General features: G+C 41.9%; 1 protein-coding gene across 17 annotated transcripts in view; it reads right to left on the bottom strand.

Moving 5' to 3' along the window:
• Positions 1-18,352, bottom strand: part of BTRC (beta-transducin repeat containing E3 ubiquitin protein ligase) — a 128,308-nt gene that overhangs the window by 9,748 nt on the left and 100,208 nt on the right. For all 17 annotated transcript variants that reach the window (XM_088669653.1, XM_035133684.3, XM_035133687.3 and 14 more), the window contains 7 exons: positions 12,306-12,537; positions 7,953-8,139; positions 4,326-4,422; positions 3,197-3,334; positions 2,547-2,665; positions 1,094-1,343; positions 621-739 (listed from right to left, as the gene is read on the bottom strand). In XM_088669653.1, coding sequence (XP_088525779.1) covers positions 621-739; positions 1,094-1,343; positions 2,547-2,665; positions 3,197-3,334; positions 4,326-4,422; positions 7,953-8,139; positions 12,306-12,537 — 1,142 coding nt within the window. The remainder of the gene's footprint in view (positions 1-620; positions 740-1,093; positions 1,344-2,546; positions 2,666-3,196; positions 3,335-4,325; positions 4,423-7,952; positions 8,140-12,305; positions 12,538-18,352) is intronic.

The raw sequence follows: 18,352 nt of genomic DNA, 5'->3' as shown, positions 1-18,352 counted from the left end.
ACTTTGACGTGTTTTCGAACTGCTAGGTTGGCAGGAGCTGGGACTGAGCAATGGGAGCTCACCCCGTTGCAGGGATTCAAACCGCCAACCTTCTGATCGGCAAGCCCCTGTCTTGAATACTCCCCTACATTTAACCAAAAATAATAACGAACAATCTTCCCCCAATTTTATTTTATTTTAAAAACAGGGCAAAGGCACAGGAACAGGAACAGGCCTCTATCTGCTATACTAGTTTGTTTGTTTTTAAAAGAAAAAAAGCTTATTGTGTTTTGTATGCGGGGGAGAATTCAGAAGTGCAATCCTTCATCTGCAATCAGAAGCAGTACAACCTCAGTTTAATAAGTAGAGGGCACGTGGATGTGCTAAAAAGCCCATTACAATTGCATGCAACATTAGTCTAATACTGACTGCTTCTTTATAAATGATAAGATGCTGGAGCAGCGCCTTTGGAGTGGGAACAGACAAGAACATGTTTAAGTAGACCTTCACCACTGCTTTGTCTCAAATTGGCATTTTGTGAAAAAATGGCCATTTGAAAAGACTGCAAACATTGATGTGTAATGTATGGCTTGGCTCTGAGAGAGGCAGCATGCTGTCCAAGTAACGGTTGTGTTTCTTACCTGATTGTATTATCTGATGAACCACTCACTACTAGTCTGTCTCTGTACTGTAGACATGCAATACCGCGCTTGTGGCCGTTCAAGGTACGCACAAACTCACAGGTACTTGTGTTCCAGACCTGTAAGAGAGACACAAGTACATACAGAAGGAAATAATGGACAGGGATGTTGATGAGAAAGTAATAGATTGTTGATGGGAGACAATGTGGTGAGATTGTCTGAGTGTTGGATTAAAGACTAGGAGGCTCTGGATCACATTCCCACTCAGGCATAAAACTAAAAGGATGGCCTTGAGCCAGTCACTCAGCCCAATCTACACTAACAGCAGGATGATGAGAATCAAAGTGTGTGTGAAGAAGGGAACCATGCCCCCCCCCCAATGAAGGCAGTATAGGAAAGGTAGTATAAATGTATTGTGAAAAAGCAATAAATAAAATAAATGTCCAATGTCATCATGACTTCATGGTTTGCACCTTAATAGTTCTGTCCCCCGATGCTGATACAATGTATTTGTCATCGAAGTCTACCACATTGACAGCTGCCCTGTGTCCAACCAGTACCCTTCGTAGTGTGATGTCTGTCGGGGAGGCCATATCCCACACGGCAATGGACCGATCTTTGGAGCATGTCACCATCATGCCATTATTAAAACGTAGGTGCAGCACTGCTTCGCAATGATGGATCAGGGTGTTCAGCATCTCACCCGTATTTACATCCCACACTCTGGAATTTGTGGCAGAAGAGAGAAAAGCAGGGAAGGGGAGGAAAGAGATGTTTTAGGATTTTCCAATATTAAGCAGAAGGGGGAAATGTGATTCCATCGGTATAAAAACTGCCAAACATTCCTGTAAAAGATGTGCTAAATAACTAACTCTGTCCGCCTAATTTGGTAAATTCAAATTGTATTTCCATAAGAATCTAACTCTTCCTCCCAGCAACTTTGTGTGGTAGGACATTATTATATCCATTTTACAGATGGGGAACTGAAAATGAGAAAACGTGTAATTTGCTCAGTGTCACACTGTGAATCTTGGGCTTGGCTGCAATTTGAAGCAAACTGTCCTCCTTTGGGTTTAGTCAACAGCACAGCTACGGAGTCCAACAAACAAAAGTTAACACTGTAATGTCCAAACAGAGTAAGAAAAAGCAAGAACCTCAAAACAAAAGGATTTAACAGGAAAGAAGATCTGAGGACTGAAATCTTCTGCTGCATGTGTTGAGTTTCTGTGCTTGTGGGTGTAAGGCAACATCTAAACTAGTATAGAATTGAGTTTTAAAAATCATGTCTAAAAAGAGCAAGGGCAAAATTTATCAAAAGGCAGGGGCTTCTATGTTCCCTCCATACTCCCTAACCCAGGTCCTTCCTCAGCACATTTCACTCTTCTTAGCTTTCAAATAATCCATATTAACATATGTGTGTGTTGATATGTGTGTGTGTCGATAACCCTGGAATCAAGGGTTTAAATTGCTGACTCTGAAGGCTATTTTTACAAAAACTTATAGAAACAGCCTTCCATTCCTTGTGCATGCCTTCCACCGTCTCTGTTTTGAGGGCAAAATTTGAATAGGGCTTGCGGAGCAAATCCATCCTTCTTGCTTGCAACCTATTCTTGACCATAGGTAGCCAAGACACTCAGCATATAATCCCCCAATCTCAACATAATTTATTCCAAACTATGGTTTAACACTGCATGCAAACTGTTAACTTTTAGGCTTAATTTTCGAAAGCTATTAGAGGTATCTGATTGGTTAACTGCTTTCTGTTTATTTTATTTTATTTTTGCTTATTGACTGTTGGCTCTATTCTCTGGCTTTTATATATTTTTTCACTAAAATGGATTGTTTTAATTATGAGATAAACTGCCTTGGAGGCCTGTATTTGTTAGAAAGGCAGGAAATAAACATTCTCAATAAATAAATAGCTACCTGACAGTGGAATCCGATGATCCAGTGATGATCACCCGCTCATCGTACTGGAGGCAAAGGACTGACCCCGTGTGTCCAGTCAGAACCCTCTTGCATTCTAGCGTATTCTTGTCCCAAATCTAGGATGGCAAAAAGGGCACACATTTGGGATTTCACCACAAGGTAAACAAGATTGTATTGCTAGACTGGCTCTTTTGTTTTTCTGTAACACAGCATTTTATTTACTAAGGCGAGCAGAACTTCTTCTAAGTGGCACACAATGCACTTTGTATTCCACAGGCACTTTGGAGCAATATAAACTATCCTTAATATCTCTGTTTTTAATATGAACATAGTCTTTACCCTTCTCATTAGGGAACAGGAAGACTTTAATTACTGAAGGACCAATAATGTGGCTAGCACTGAACAGAATGCAAGAAAATGAAACAGATAATATAGATTTATCCTCCTTGTTTGGAAGAAAGGGAGGAAAACCAATGCAATTCATAGTCAGACTTGATGGGGGGCACGAGGGGAGGGAAAGAAAGACAAGGATTAACCTCATCCTTCTCAGTTTCTCTCTTGCAATAGTCCTCCTAAATGAAATTACACCTGCATTCTTCTGGGGAATGGATTTTGTGTTCAATCATTGCCCACTGGGGAGCTCTCACCTTGATGGTATTGTCTCGGAGGCCACTTACTATCTTCTGATCATCATATTGTAAACAATAAACCCCTTTGCTTGTTTCACTTCGGCAGTGGATTCGCTGTAAGCTGTGCCTTCCACACCGCCAGTTTGATTCTATTGTCTGGGGGAGAGAGAAACAATTATAAAGTGTGGAACAAACATCATGGAAATTTGCACCAATAAAGCCTGCTAGACTCCTGGGACAACAGAAGCAGCTCTTATGCTGAAATTATTTATCATTAGATAGTCCCAGAGCAAGTAGAAGGAAAAGGGACAAGCCCTTCTCCCTGCCACCTTCCCTAGCTTCTATAAAGTTTCAAATCCCTCCAAGATGATTCTAGTTATTACAAAGAAAGCAAATGCACATTGGATACAACCCAGTATGTTATTTCCCCTTGTGTTGACTGTCCATTAGGTAGGTTTTCCCCCTTCCCCCACACAGTTGGCCCTACAGGTATCTCTCCCTTCAGTGATCTTCAAGAATGCTGAACTGCCTGCAATTCGCTTCTCCAGAATTAAGGTCAACAGTGGGTACTGTAAAAAATGCAGGTGGCCTTGATTTGGTCTCAGTGACACTTGGAGAAGTTCAAACAGTTGTTTGAGTTGGGAAGACTTACAGTAGTAAACTATGCATCCCTCTTGATCACAAATGTGACACTGTGAGATGCTGTTTCAATTGAAAGGTTGACAAATTTAATTCAGTGTACTGTAATCATGGAAGTTGAACTGAAATGGAATAATACACTGGGATTTAATTGTGGTAAGATGGACAGACAGAAGAGTCCGTATCAGTCACTATAATCAAAGTGCCTGAACATTTAACTCCCTTCAAAGAAGGGGAGACTAAATATCAATGGATCTGGTACATATGACCCCTAAGTGTCTTTAAGACAGGCTACTAGTTTTTTTTTATAACAGGACTCAGAGGGAAAATGTGTACAAATATGTACACACTATCACATTCAACTTTTCTTTCATTCTACTGTAGATGCAGTAGGAAGCTATAACTGGCTGGCACCTGTGCAGGAAATTTGAATCGTTTCACACACAACAAAGGAGCTCAGATGAGGGTTTTACATACAATTGCATAGCGTTTTTTTCTGGCTTCTTACCTCTATATCCTGTATAATTTTGGGATAAAGTGCTCTGTAGAAGGAGTTGGGAGGGGCTATCCCATCGGGCGGCTTGTTCTTAAAAAGATACTGTCCCCTAAAAGAAAGAAAGAAAGAAAGAAAGAAAGAAAGAAAGAAAGAAAGAAAGAAAGAAAGAAAGAAAGAAAGAAAGAAAGAAAGAAAAGCAGCATTGCTCATTTACCCATGGCTATTTCATTCAAAGATGTGCAAGAGAGACTTGTAGAGCTCTTATGTTTGGTAGATGAAAATGGATGACTAGACGAGATTTAAAAGGGATGCTGTAGAGTCCGCATCAAAATACTGTTGCCTTTAGACATGTGGCAATTCATAAAGTAGTAGGCATCTAAATAAATATATGGCCCTTTTGCAAACAAAGGTGGGTAGATAAAAGGGTCCTTTAAAGGAGAGTGACAATAGGAGAGGACCTCAGCATGTTCCCCACGTTCTAATTGCTCCAAAACAAAAAGAAATCAAGCAATTCAAAGTATGAGCAATAGCATTTTACTGCTCCTCTAATCTTCTGAGTAAAATGCATTGGCTTCTTCCTCAACTTAGCCCGGTCATGGAATGCACATTTTTGCCAGAGAAAGGGAGGGAAACCCAGTGAACGGCAATCACTTCATGCTGTGTAAATTTTTTAAAATTCCTCATCCTAAAGTTAAGGAGCCACCTAACACTGTGCGGAAGCTAGTAAACCCCACCATGGGCGTACTAACAACTCTTCTGCCTGGCAACATTCCTTATGAAGCAGAAATGGGCACAAATCCTCCGAGTATAATCCTGGCATGTGAGGCATGGCATTTAGCCTAGGCCAGCTCTCTGCTCCCCCTTTCACTGTTGCATTACTTCCGACAGGTTTTTTCTATGCATTCCTTCCTTGCCACAAATCTGAAAATATACGCTGAGAAGTTTCCTTTTGCGTGAGGTGCCCTGGGCACGTGCAAGGTAAAACTTGCTTCGGAAGAGTGATTTGAATCAACAAAATGACTTATAAAAATATAGAGCAGTGTGATACAAGGGGGGAATATAGATACGATTTCAAACAAACATTTCTGGGAAAACTAAGCTCTAACAAGTCTCCCACGTTTTAAAATAGGGCAAGTATAATGCTTTGCCTACAAGAATGTTAAGCTTTGCAAACCTTCCCTAATTGTGTGTGTAGCTCAGCAACACCTTATAAGTAAGCAGTGGTACCCTCTGCAAACTAGCAGATTTGTGTCCCTAATGAGAAAAAGAACCCCAATGCTGAACTGTTAGCCAAGAAGGTATCAGAATACTCATTCCCCACTTTCTATCTTATGAGTAGGCATCATTTATCTCCCTGGAAGAGAACTCTATGCAGGCATCTTGAAGATGTTGGAAGCAGCACATTTGCATTACTGCCTACTGTAGACATTTTGTCAGTGTGGTGTTTGACATGTTAACTATGACCCACCAAGATATCCGGTCAGAAGTCAGTTTTGCTCACTACAGATTCTGAAGCGGAAAAAGTAATGTCTGTGCCTTGCTTCTGCCATGGGAAAGTAATCTGGGTACCTCTAGAAATCAATACTAAATACAGAACTGTATTTTAGGTATTTTTTGAAGCGCTGAAAGCATTACACAAACATTTTTCCTGCCCTCATAATCTATTAAACTGTAACATATTTCTAGTGCCAAAGCCCTTAATAGAATTTGCACTTGGCAAGTTTCTGGCCTTATTTTTAATTTTTGTTTTAATAGCAGCTAAAATGCCTTAGCTGTCACCTTTGTCTTGTTTATGAAATATTCATACCCATTTCCTCGCAGACAACATACGAGGGAGGCTCCTTGGATAGAAAATTATGTATTAAGGGGATTACCCAAGAGAGCGAAGCATCTAATGAAATGTTAACAGAGCAGCTCTAGACTTGGGGAAAGTCTTGCATAATAGAAAAAACTATTCCGTCTGATTAACTAATCTATCTGAATTTCTGCATGCTTGCCCTCAGTGGTTTGTACTCTTGGCTTTATGGCTAAAGATAAAACAGGTCTCTAATTGTGAAAATCTGCTGAGGAAAACAAAAGTGACCTAACACATTCATAACATGTAAAATGCACCTACTTTAGTTGTACAGCGAGTACGTAAACTTCTGAAAGTCTAATGAATTAATATATCAAAGACTGCTCTAAGTAATGGGAGGGAAGGATACTGTATCGTTACACAGACTTATGTTGCTTGTTCACCCACCCAAAAGAAGGGCCATCACTAGGTGGAGGGTTGAGGTGAAACAGAGGGACCACCCCGGACTCTGGACTTGGGCGATGGTCCACATCTGGCACTGGCAGCTACAACTGGCAGCCCTGCTACCTCCCACCCAGCAAGGCTTTGCAACTTTTCCCTTCATACAGCAAGGCAGGGAGAGAGGAAATGGGGTTGGAGGGCCTTTCCAGCACATCTGCTAAACCAGCAGCAAAAGAAAAAAAATGTAAGCCTCTCTCTCTCTCTTGTGTGTGTGTGTGTGTGTGTGTGTGTGTGTGTGTGTGTAGAGAGAGAGACTAAAGTCGCTGCAAATCACCTGACAGCAAAGAAAAAAGATTGACTTCTATTATCAGATGGCTCTGCCGTTTGTTTCAACTTTACATTTCAACCACTGATTGATATAACATTGATAAATGCTGAAAGGCATTGGGTTTATTGACTGATTGAGTGATTATATTTATATCCCATCTTTTCCTCCAAGGAGCTAAAGGTGGCATACATAGTTCTGCTACTGCTCACTTAATCCCCACAACAACCTTATAAAATAGGTTAAGGTTAGAGGCAGTGACTGGCCCAAGGTCACCCAGTGAGCCCAATAGCTAAGTGGGGCTTTGAATGCTTGTCTCCCTAGTCCTATCCTGACACTAATCACTACCCCATAGTGGCTCTAAAAACTCCATACAGCATCTAGGGATTTTTCTCCTTCCCTTTTTTGGGAAAGGAAAAACAATTTAGATGGGGGAGAGGAGGGGCTGGCACCACAACCACCGCCATTGCCATGAAGAGAAAGGGGGGCAGCAGAGGCAGAAGAAAGGTGAACACAAGTTCACCTGTGTTCACCGGATATATGAGAGGACTTATCCCCTGTTCCTGTGACTAAGCTTGGCCAGTCGTCTCTGGAGGTAGAACTAAATTACTGGATTGTGCTTCTGGATCAAGGGGAAGTGCCTACCTGCCCCAAGTTAGGAAATAATACCGGTATATACTCCCAAAAAACGGCCTCAAAAAAAATGGTAGAATTTAAAAGACAATCTTCAATTTTCAGATAAAATGAACTGTCATACTGATGACCTAGAGCTGTTTTCAATTTACTTGTTTTGCTAGGTCAAGTCAGTGCAAGGATTCCTGTTAGCACAATGGGACCTTTCCCATGCCATCCCCAAATCTGTTCTGGAGGGTCTGGAGAACCCACAGAACAGCAGGTGATGGGAGGCGATGGAAGATCGTTCCATCAGAGAAGTAGAAATTCTTGCACTGATGGAATGATCTCCTTAGCGTTACATTGAATACCATACCATTTAAAAACCATACCACTGTAAGTCGTAAATTACCAGCACCTACTCCCTCACTGAGCAAGGGAAAAGATGCATGAAAGATGCTCTCACCATCCTCTCCGCTCTGCCAAACCCCTCCACAGCGAGTCTGTCCGGACCATTCTCTCAATCAGCTTCTTCCACAGCATGCCGTCAGATGTCACTCGGTACCATTCCTTGCACACCAGCTCAACAGCACACAAAGACTTGGCATCAAGGTATGACAGGATATTCTCAGCGATGTGATCCAGGCCGCGAGCTGGGAGGGGAAAAGTATAGGCAATTAATCAGCACTGGAGAGTTCGTGAGAAGCCCATCTCTGCTAAGACATTTTCACCCCCACTGTTGCTCATTCCCTTCCCTGTAATGCAGAGCTGGGATGACTGGGCAGAAAATAGTCTCCTGTGAAGTTCTGAAGCCAGCAGCTTCTTATGGATAAGAAACAGCAAAGCATTAAAGATAAAAGTGGAAAGCGTTAGAGATGATCAAGAATCCTGGAAGTAATTTCCAATCTATTTCTATGGGTTTTAGCACTAGGGGGACGTTCTATGGAAGGCTTTTCTCACTTGATGATGCATCCCCCAAAATCTTGCTATATTAGGACCATTTCTCATTTTGCTACTACAGCTGTTCTTGTATTCCACCAGCTCAGAAAGCCACTTTTTGATGCAAAGAATGGAATAAAATGCGTATCTATTCCTAATACAGTATGCAGCCTGAAGGGTTACCTGTGTTCGTTCTCTCGCTCATTATATATGTGTGTTTGTGTGTGTGCACATACACACAGAAGTGTGCACACAAAAGAGGAAGTAATAAAGAGTTTTACTGGTGCCATTAATTTTACCCGGTAAAAGACATGCAGCAAAAACAGTGAAAATTGCTAATGTTTTCCAGCATTGCTGTTAGAACAGCCAGTGAGTCTCATCACAGCTGCCATTTAAAAAAAAATGGCATTGACTAAAATAGGAAAGGGGCATGGCAGTAATAAGCTGGTCAATACCACATAAACAAATAAGGGGTTTAACCTTGACTGCTTGAACTGGATGGGTTCCTCCATTAACTGAACACCTTACACTAAACCTCAGTGTGTGCAGTGGCCTCAGAAGAATAAGAGGACTTTAAAATAAGATGATTTCACTAAGAAAGCTTCACTTGGTTTTTACTGTAAGGCACAAGGGAGACTGTCAGGAAGACATCTCTTTTTGCCATCTGATTTTGGGCAGCCATGTAAAGAGGCAATGCATTAGGGTGGGCAAAAAAAAGGCTTTCTGTTTACTGAATACAGTCAAACCTCGGTTTACGCCTACTTTGGCGAGCGACCGCTTCGGCGAGCGACCGCCACGGACCCGAAAGTGTTTACATCCGGGTTCCGCAGCGTTGAATGCACAGAAGCGATCTGCGCAGTGAGCGTATGCACAGAAGCGTGCCTTCGGCGAGCGACCGCCTCCGTGGCACGGATTGCGGTCACAAACCAAGGTACATGTGTCAAAATCTCAGCATTTATTTTTAAATCAATTTCGAGGAGGAGATCAGACACAGTCCTGGAAGCAGAAATGCAACTGTTATGTTACAAATAGTGATCAAGAAGGCACTTGAGTAGCCCCACCTGCACCCTACTCCAAACACAGCTGGAGTAGACAGAGGTTGTCTGAAATGTAGACCCAAGTTTTATCAGACAAAAGTGGAAAGTAGCAACCCAGTCAGATGGGTGGGGTATAAATAAATAAATAAATATTATTATTAGTGAAGGGAGACTGGATATTCCAGTTACAGAACCTAAGAGGTCCAATTATCACTTACAAAAAAGGGGGGAGGCATTACTACAGGACTAAAAAGTTTTAGGAACAGTGGGAGTTGCCATATACATCATTGGGTCCATCTAATTCAGTATTGCCTACAACTCACAGTGGAGGGGTTCAGAGAAGAATCTTACCTGGGAGATGCCAGGAACTGAACTTGGCATCTTTTTGTATTCAACCTATGTGCTCTATCACTGAGCTACAATCCTTCTGCCATGTGTTGGAAATTGCTGGACTCTTAAGGCTTATATTATAACTCAGGCATAGGCAAACTCTGGCTATCCAGATGTTTGGGACTACAATTCCTATCATCCCTGACCACTGGTCCTGTTAGCTAGGGATGGTGGGAATTGTAGTCCCAAACATCTGGAGGGCTGGAGTTTGCCTATGCCTGTTATTACTGAACCAAGAACATAGAAGTGCTCCCACATTACAAATGCTTTTCATATATGTAGTTCATATCATAGAGCTGGCACAGAGAAGACCTAAAAAATACATGCACACAGATCAAAGTGCTCTTGTGGGATCTTGAGGGAAAGATCCCTCCCTCGCTCTCAAACTGGAGAGATGCTTCTGTCTAAAGTCATAAGGGATCATCAATGGGAATTGTGGGTAAACCATGACTTCTTGTGGCATCTAGTGAATACGAGCTACTGGGTTTTTTGAGTGGGTAGATTAATGTTCAATTTGCAAGGCTACTTTAGTTGCCTGATCAAATCCACCCCATCCCCAGTTTCACTTGGGAAAGAGTCAAGCATGCCAGATTAGCATAGCAGGCAACTTTTCTCTCTCCAAATAAAAAGCTACCAAACATCCAGAGAGAGATCAAATGCTTCATTTCCTGCTCTTGTTACAGCTGCCCCAAAGACTGAGCTTCATTTGTCAACAACAGAGGCTGAGCGTAGGAAGCCATGAATGCATTTTGGGATGGCTGGGGTCACATGTCTTACATTTAAGCACACTATGCAGAGTGAGATGCCTATCAGGTGATTCTGATCAGGATTTACAGAGGACACGCTGTACCAAGACTTTGCTGCTGATAAGCAGAAGACCTCATAATGAGCTTCATGTGTATCAAAGTAATTTTTCTCCCTCCATATTCTCAGGGCAAATTCATGAAAAGTAATTTTATAAAGAAATGTGATTTCTAAGAGACAACTCTTTCAACCCTGACACTCCTAGATGTGGGGAGAGAGTTTCCTAAAATGAAAAATAAACCAAGCAGCATAATTCCACTTGACAAGCAAGACTAACCTCAGCAAGCAAAAGAAATACTCAACAGACCAAACAAAATTTTGCTGTTACCAACACCTTTTCCAAAGGAGTGGGGCGCTCTCCCTTATTTCTGTTACATCTCGAATGCAGCACAATGTTAGGAGAGAATCTGCTCCTTTTTTCAGCTCTGAGTTTGGAGCTGGGGAGGGGCAGAAAGTAAGCTCCCGCTTGCCCACAGCTCATTGTTAGGACAGAAGCTTGCTTTCCAGTGTGTTCCTTGGGCGCTAAAAGCTCAGAGCACATTCAGGCACAGAGACAAGCTGATGGGCCTCTACCTTCCCACTTCATCTCATAGTTGAAGGCAGAGGCATCCTGACTTAATCTGCCTCTGTGTCCAACAGTGGCTTCAAGTTTGGAACACCCCTTGGGCGCAGAGGTAAGCCCATCAGCTTCTGCCTCCAATATCCACCTCCAACCTGAAAATGGAAGGTGAAGGCACATCAGTTTGCTTCTCCATGTTAGTCCCAAGTTTGGGCTCACCACAGCCCAATGTTCCTTTTGCCACAGCGAGGCAGTGATGGATACAGATTATTTCTCCAACACCAAAAGCTATTGAAGAATATACCTAAATATAAGCTGTGGTGCTAAGGCTTTAGATTTTCATCATTCACTATGTTAAAGCTAAATAAATTGGGCAAAATTCCATGCAAAAAAGAAGAACTGCCAAAACTTTACCGATGAGCATATGTGGCAGGTCCAGCGTGACTGCAGAACATGACAACCACCACCTTCTATAGAGCATCTTTCTTTTATACCACAATTTAGGGTGGTAAGAATCCCTTCTAGATGGCAAGGAGTTAGGTTTTACTTCCCTTACCCAGGAGCTTCTAGACCAGGGGTTGTCAACCTGGTCCCTACCGCTCACTAGTGGGCATTTCAGGATTCTAGGTGGGCAGTAGGGGGTTCTATGGCGCAAGCTGGATCCTCCTTCCATCGAGCACTGGTGGGTGGTAAGGAAATGGTTGACTACCCCTATTCTATACTGAAATGAACATGTTGCATAGGAAATAATATGCTATATAGAAATGACATGAACTTGATGACCCCCGCCCCCAGACCCTGCTAATTTCTAAGATCCAAAAGTCCAAATCCTGTTAACTGTTATGTGCCCCCAGTAAATGAAAGGCAACTAACCAAACATCACAAGTGCACCTAGGGGGAAGGGGACCATGAGAGCATACATTTTATGATAGGTGACATATCCTCAAATGGCAACTCCTTTCTAGGACTCCAGGGACAGAACACCCTGCTACTGAAGATGGCTGATCGAGAGATATGAGAAGTAGAGGTCTTTTTACACGTTATTGAAGCCTGCAAAGTCTGTGTGTTTGCCAATAGATTTTCAGACTACCTGGTAGTGCCGTGATGAAGTCTCTCTGTAACATAGGTTTGAGGTATGAGTTGATGTGCCCGTGCTGATAATGACACATCTGGGAGATGAGATGTTCCACAAATTCCACTTGGTCAGACTCCGACCACTGCTCAAAATACTTGATACAGAGCTCCTTCTCCTTTTCATAGCTTGCAGATAGCTTCCTTTGCTTTGGCACAATCATGCTTGAAGTGCCATTGGCAAGTTTTGTCTATGGAAGAAAAGAAGAAAATGTACAACACTGAATTTTTCAGGGCAGAGAATTTGACATCCTTAGAAGACAATACATTACACATAAACCTACCCATGTGATGGAACAAACAAATGCATCCAGCTCTTAATTACATGTTATACAGTGGCACCTCGGGTTAAGTACTTAATTGGTTCCGCATTCGCACCCCAAAAAGTACTTAATCCGAGGGGTGATAGCGTGCGTGTGCGAAGCGCCGATAGAGTGCTTCTGCGCATGCACAAAGTGCACAGATAGCTTCTGCGCATGCGTGCGTGGCGGAACCCGGAAGTAAACACTTCCGGGTCCGTAGACTTAAACTAAAAGTACTCAAACTGAAGCGTACTTAACCCGAGGTATGACTGTATAGCCTAAACTTCTGCCAGTTTCCAGCCACTTTAGTGCATAATACATGCCTGTCTGATGCTTCACTTCTAAAACCTTTTTAAAAAGTCCATTCTGGACTGCTACTAAAATTGTGAAAAAATATATAAGAAACAAAAGAGGAAAAAATTCCCCAATGCTTTTCAGCATCATGCAGAGTATGAAACAAATATGTCTTATTCAAAGACTATGAACATGCAGTAGTGAAACTTTAAAAATAACATTTTATAAAACTATGTGTTTTGACTTTCTGGTTTTATAGTGCTCCTCAAAGACAAATTTCAGGGACAGATATAAAGTATGAACCTCTTCTATGATAGTTTCAAGGAGGTGGGCTAATTCAAATGTTTTGTTATCAAATTTAAATAGATTTAAGTACCGTAACAGTATCTTGTTGCTATGGAGGACATCCTATGATGTCCCATATTGTACACTACCAAACTAAAGGTCCTTTAAGCATATGTTGTCTCAGACATTTCCTTCCAATAGACTGAAACCCATCTAGGAAGGACAAATGTGCATGTCTTGAAGACTTCCAAGAAGTTAAGGCCATCAAAAGTTTAGATAGTGCACATTTGTTATTAGACATAATTGTAATAGTCCATTAAAGAATAGTGCAGTGACTTGCTACAGACTGTTATGCATGGTGATAAAAAGAAATAACTCAATAGTCCAATCTTGATATTGTAAAGGCACTGCACCGAAGAGTAAACTCATAGGATCAAACAGTTCCCTCTGCAACTGCTGGGATCTAATCTGAATTGCAGCATTTGATCAGGCGAACCAAGTTATTGGTCTTACATGGCTGAGTGTGGAAAGAATATAGATGGGCACAAAGCTCTGTGTCCTTTATACATAAAGACTTGCACCCTGATAACTAGAAGCCTCACCCGTATGCCCAAATGCCTATCTTCTAGAAATACTTCTTGTTTTTCTAATATACAGTACTATATGAAAGTAGAGGATGTGGGTGTTTTTTGTTTGCAGAATGAGGGTTAGAATGAAAACAGATCTTACATAGTTTTTCATATACCACTAGGATCCGTATGCTACACAGGCAGATTCTATGCCATGCAGAACAATCATACCTATGATTGATTGCTAATGCTCCTTCAGCAATTGACCGACAAGCAAAATATTTGGTTGGCAAACCAAGAAACATCATAAACAAAATTGGATTCTCGCTCTCTATTGAGGCCTCAACAGTCTTTATGGAAATGATAAAACATAGCTCCTTGGTGTAGAAGTGCTGGGTTTCTCCATGCACAAATGTTGTTGGCGATAGCCTAGCATTAAAGCATGAAGGTTGGACTCTATTGAACACTGGCCTGGAGGGATTCTGTGGCTGTTTTCACAGCAGTTCAGTTGTTTGCAGAACGAGAAAACCAATGAAACGCTGGATTAAGATTTAGATAGTTGATAAATGGTGTATTTTATAAGCCTGACCTCATTTCATTTCCCATTTCATTTGCTGCACAGCCAATCTTACAGCAGGCCGTCTTCATCCAGCATGTTTTAAAAATCATTACCTTCTGCCTTTTTACCTACTCCCTTCTCAGAAAAACATTGTCTTTAAATTTTGAACACAAGTGAGCCAAATCACCAATCTGCATAAGCAGCAATGTTACAAGTTAGGATGCAAGGGTGACCTCTGGGGACCAGTCTATATACCATCAAACATCCTGAGATGATAACTCCCAAATTCCCTTAACCTCTAAACTGTTTCCATGCTGAAGTGCTCAATGAAATACTAATGTGCTGGGCATCTACAACACTGGGCAACTATTTTACACAGATTTAAACCATATAGTAATAAAAATAGAGCTATCTCAAATGAAGTTATCCCATCATTTTTTATTATTGCCCATGGTGGCTGGGGGGTGATGGGATTTATAATTAAACATCATCTGATGGATACCACGCTGGCCTTAAATTACTGGAAATCATAGGAATCCAGCATGTTTCAGATGATATATTTCCTTCCCATGTGTACAAGGTGGACTAAATATGAAGACAATTTTGTTTCATCAAAATAATCTGTGGATTTCTTGTGCATTCCAGCTGAATGCACTGATCTATTTTTAACCGAATAGAGCAGGCATCCCCAAACTTCGGCCCTCCAGATGTTTTGGACTACAATTCCCATCTTCCCCAACCACTGGTCCTGTTAGCTAGGGATCATGGGAGTTGTAGGCCAAAACATCTGGAGGGCTGCAGTTTGGGGATGCCTGGAATAGAGCAAGGGAGTGGCTTTGACTGCCTTGAAGGTGGTGGCTGGAGACACCCTAGTTGCTATTCTTCCCTCTTTAGATGATCTATATGAACAGATGGTAGCAAATTCCTGGATTATTTGGATTATCTAGACCCAGTTTGGGAACTGAGACTGCTTTCTTCACCTGGCTTGACTACCACAGTCAGAAGACAGGGGAGTGTAACCCTTTTGATTCTCTTGGACCTCTCAGTGGCTTTCAAATACTATTTATTTAAGTAGTTACTTAAGTAGTTACTTTGTCCTGTCCTAGCATGTCTCAGTGATCCCAGGAAGGCCAGGTCAAAGCAGTGGCACTTACTGGAAAAGTCAGCTCTTTACTGGAAAAGTCAGCTCTGTCTAGAAGAGTGGAGTCACATCTGGTGGGGCAAGCCTAGTTTGAGAGAGCAGTATCAAGACGGCTATGCATGAGCACAACTGACAAGACAAAACACCGTCTGTCAGGACCCTGGACAAATCACAGTGGCAGGATATGGCTGGAACTCACCCAAGGAGTGCTGTTTGTCTCAGCAACAACCTGAGGTATCCTGGTGGGACTGAACCTGTCTTTAAGCCTGCTCTCCCCGAGGCGACTTCTTTTTCTAAAGGAACCACTGCCCAATTCTGTTGACTGCTAGCTCCTACTGGGCAGTGAGAGCTGCAATGGAGGTATGCTCTCTGAAGTCTGGAAGGTCCTGAAACAAAGGACACCAGCTCTTTGAGTGACGTCTCCTCCCCTCAAGTTTTCATCTGAGTCAGAAGGAGAATTGTTTTGAGTTTGGCTCATAGGCTGCTGGAATGGTTTTGCATTTCTGTTCTCTGAACTGTTTTTTAGGATTTATACAATGTTTAAGCACCTTACAATTTTGGTTGGTTGGGATAGGTGAGAAATTCACAAGCCACTTTTACTCATCTCTACCTCTTTTGCAGTGGTGGGCTCCTTCCAGAAGGCAACACTTTCTTTCCCCTAGGATAAGCAAGTAAGCAAACAGCAGCATAGGAACACAAGCAGCTGCTTTAATACTGAGTCAGGCCATTCATGCATCTAGCTCAATACCGCCTACACTGACTCCAGCAGCTGTCCAAGTTGTTTTACCACTGAGTTATGGCCCTTCTCTACAGTCCCACAGGAAATAGCAGTGCTGTTACTTCCAACATGCAGTTCCACGGAACTTGTGAATAAGCCAAAACAGTCAGCATGGGATCACTAGTGAAAAAACCATGACATGCCTTGCATGTGTAAGGATTATCACAGTGTGGCAATATTTGAGCCTTGTTAACAAAATTCTTTGAGTACAGTGGTACCTCTACTTACGAATTTAATGTGTTCTGAACACACATTTGTAAGTCGGAAAAAATTGTAAGTTGAATCCCATAGGAATGCATTGGGAGAAAAAATTCGTAAGTCGAAGCAACCCTATCTAAAAATTCGTAAGTAGAAAAAATCCTATCTAAACCGCATCCAAGATGGCAGACAGAGCTCCATTTGTAAGTAGAAACATTTGTAAGTAGAGTTATTCGTAAGTAGAGGTACCACTGTATATATTTCCTTCACCCATAGAACCCCCATTTTCTGTCCCAGCGCTTCTCTTGCTCCTCCTTCCTCATTCCAATGTGCAGCTTCCTTCTATGACTTCAAATCAAACTCACCAATTGAATTGTAGCATACTCTGCTGCACAGTACTGAGAATGAGATGCTGGAAGGAGATAATAATTATATGGGAGGGAATGTATGTGTGAGTATGCATGCCGGAGGGGGGCAGTCTGGAACTGAAAATATCCCATTTGGTTCCAGGCTGTTCAGTTTGTGGCTTTGGGCAAGTCATTTCAACCCTCTCTGACTTAGTTTATGGAAGGTGCTATGTAATTTCTAGGCAGTATAACCCTTTATGACTACAAAAAACATCCCTACTCCTATACATATAAACTTCATTGCATGTCCTTTAATCTCCACAGAAGCTGTAAAGGCAAAGCTCCCCCCCCGTTCTAAAGCATTCAATTAAAATATTTTGAAGCATCTGTTGAAGTCTAGTAAAACAACAAAAACCTAGAATCAAGTAGTGATTTCTCAGAAACCCACTGATGACTAGCAATCGCAAAATCATGACAAAACTATTCCGTTTTCCGCTAGGAGAAAATGACTCCTGCAATATTGGGTGTACCAAACACCTGCATCCTCACTAAAGAAAGAAGAGGGAAGCTTGATTGTCAGGTCCAAACTATATGTGATACTGGCAAATTCATGATTGTAAAAGCAGGTCTGCCCATCCACATGGAAAATGAGATGATGTTTAGGGAAGTTTTTAATATTTGATGTTTTATCGTGTTTTTAATATTCTGTTGGGAGCCACCCAGAGTGACTAGGGAAACCCAGTCAGATGATGATGATCAATCATCATCATCATCATCATCTAGCTGTTTGAAAGAGCATAGAGGTAGGAATGCTGGCCCCTTCCCCACCTGTGTTTCATTCCACACATTTTCCAAAGCTGTGACAACTAGTGATGGGGTGTAAAGAATACACAGTTGCTCCAACTGTTGAGGGGGAGGAGTCCCTATGTCCTTACCAATGGATGTCACATGACAACCATGGTGGTTTTACTACCCTCTGCCTCCTGCTAGTGGCTGGCCCTGCCATTCTCTCACATGGGCTGTCCCAGGATGCAAACACAGCTACTAGAAAATGTATGGAGAGAAGAACTGCAGATGGAAGAGAAGTGGGGATAGGAAGGGGGCTTCAGGACATTCTGTCTGTGTAATCCATATGGATTTCCCTTCACTTTTCAATAGACACATCTCCAGAACCTAAAAAAAATAAAATTGGTTCCTCTAACCTAGCCCAAGTGCTTAGCTCTTTTCTGCTTCGATTTCTGATGTGAGAAAAACTTCTTATAATTTACCGTAACTCAACAAAATGCAGCTTTGCTTTATCTGAGTGTCTCAGTGGTGTCTTCTGGAGATCAATTGAACAGTCCTGAATACAAGGGCATTCTATTGATCTCAACGAGGGCACACAATGTTTCTGCTGAGCTGTCTATTAGAAGATCCTTTAGGTAAAACAGTTAATGTGGTGGTCGTACAATATTTACAATGAAGCAAAGGCTAAGATAAAAAAGGATAAACCCAATGTGCCAAAACTTTTGAGGAAGTAGTATGTTCTAATGT

The sequence above is a fragment of the Zootoca vivipara genome, chromosome 5 (assembly GCF_965207765.1).
Source record: "Zootoca vivipara chromosome 5, rZooViv2.hap1.1, whole genome shotgun sequence".
Classification (NCBI taxonomy): Eukaryota; Metazoa; Chordata; class Lepidosauria; order Squamata; family Lacertidae; genus Zootoca; species Zootoca vivipara.
The sequence above is the reverse complement of the archived record's forward strand: the minus strand, read 5'-3'. Positions and strand labels throughout refer to the sequence as shown.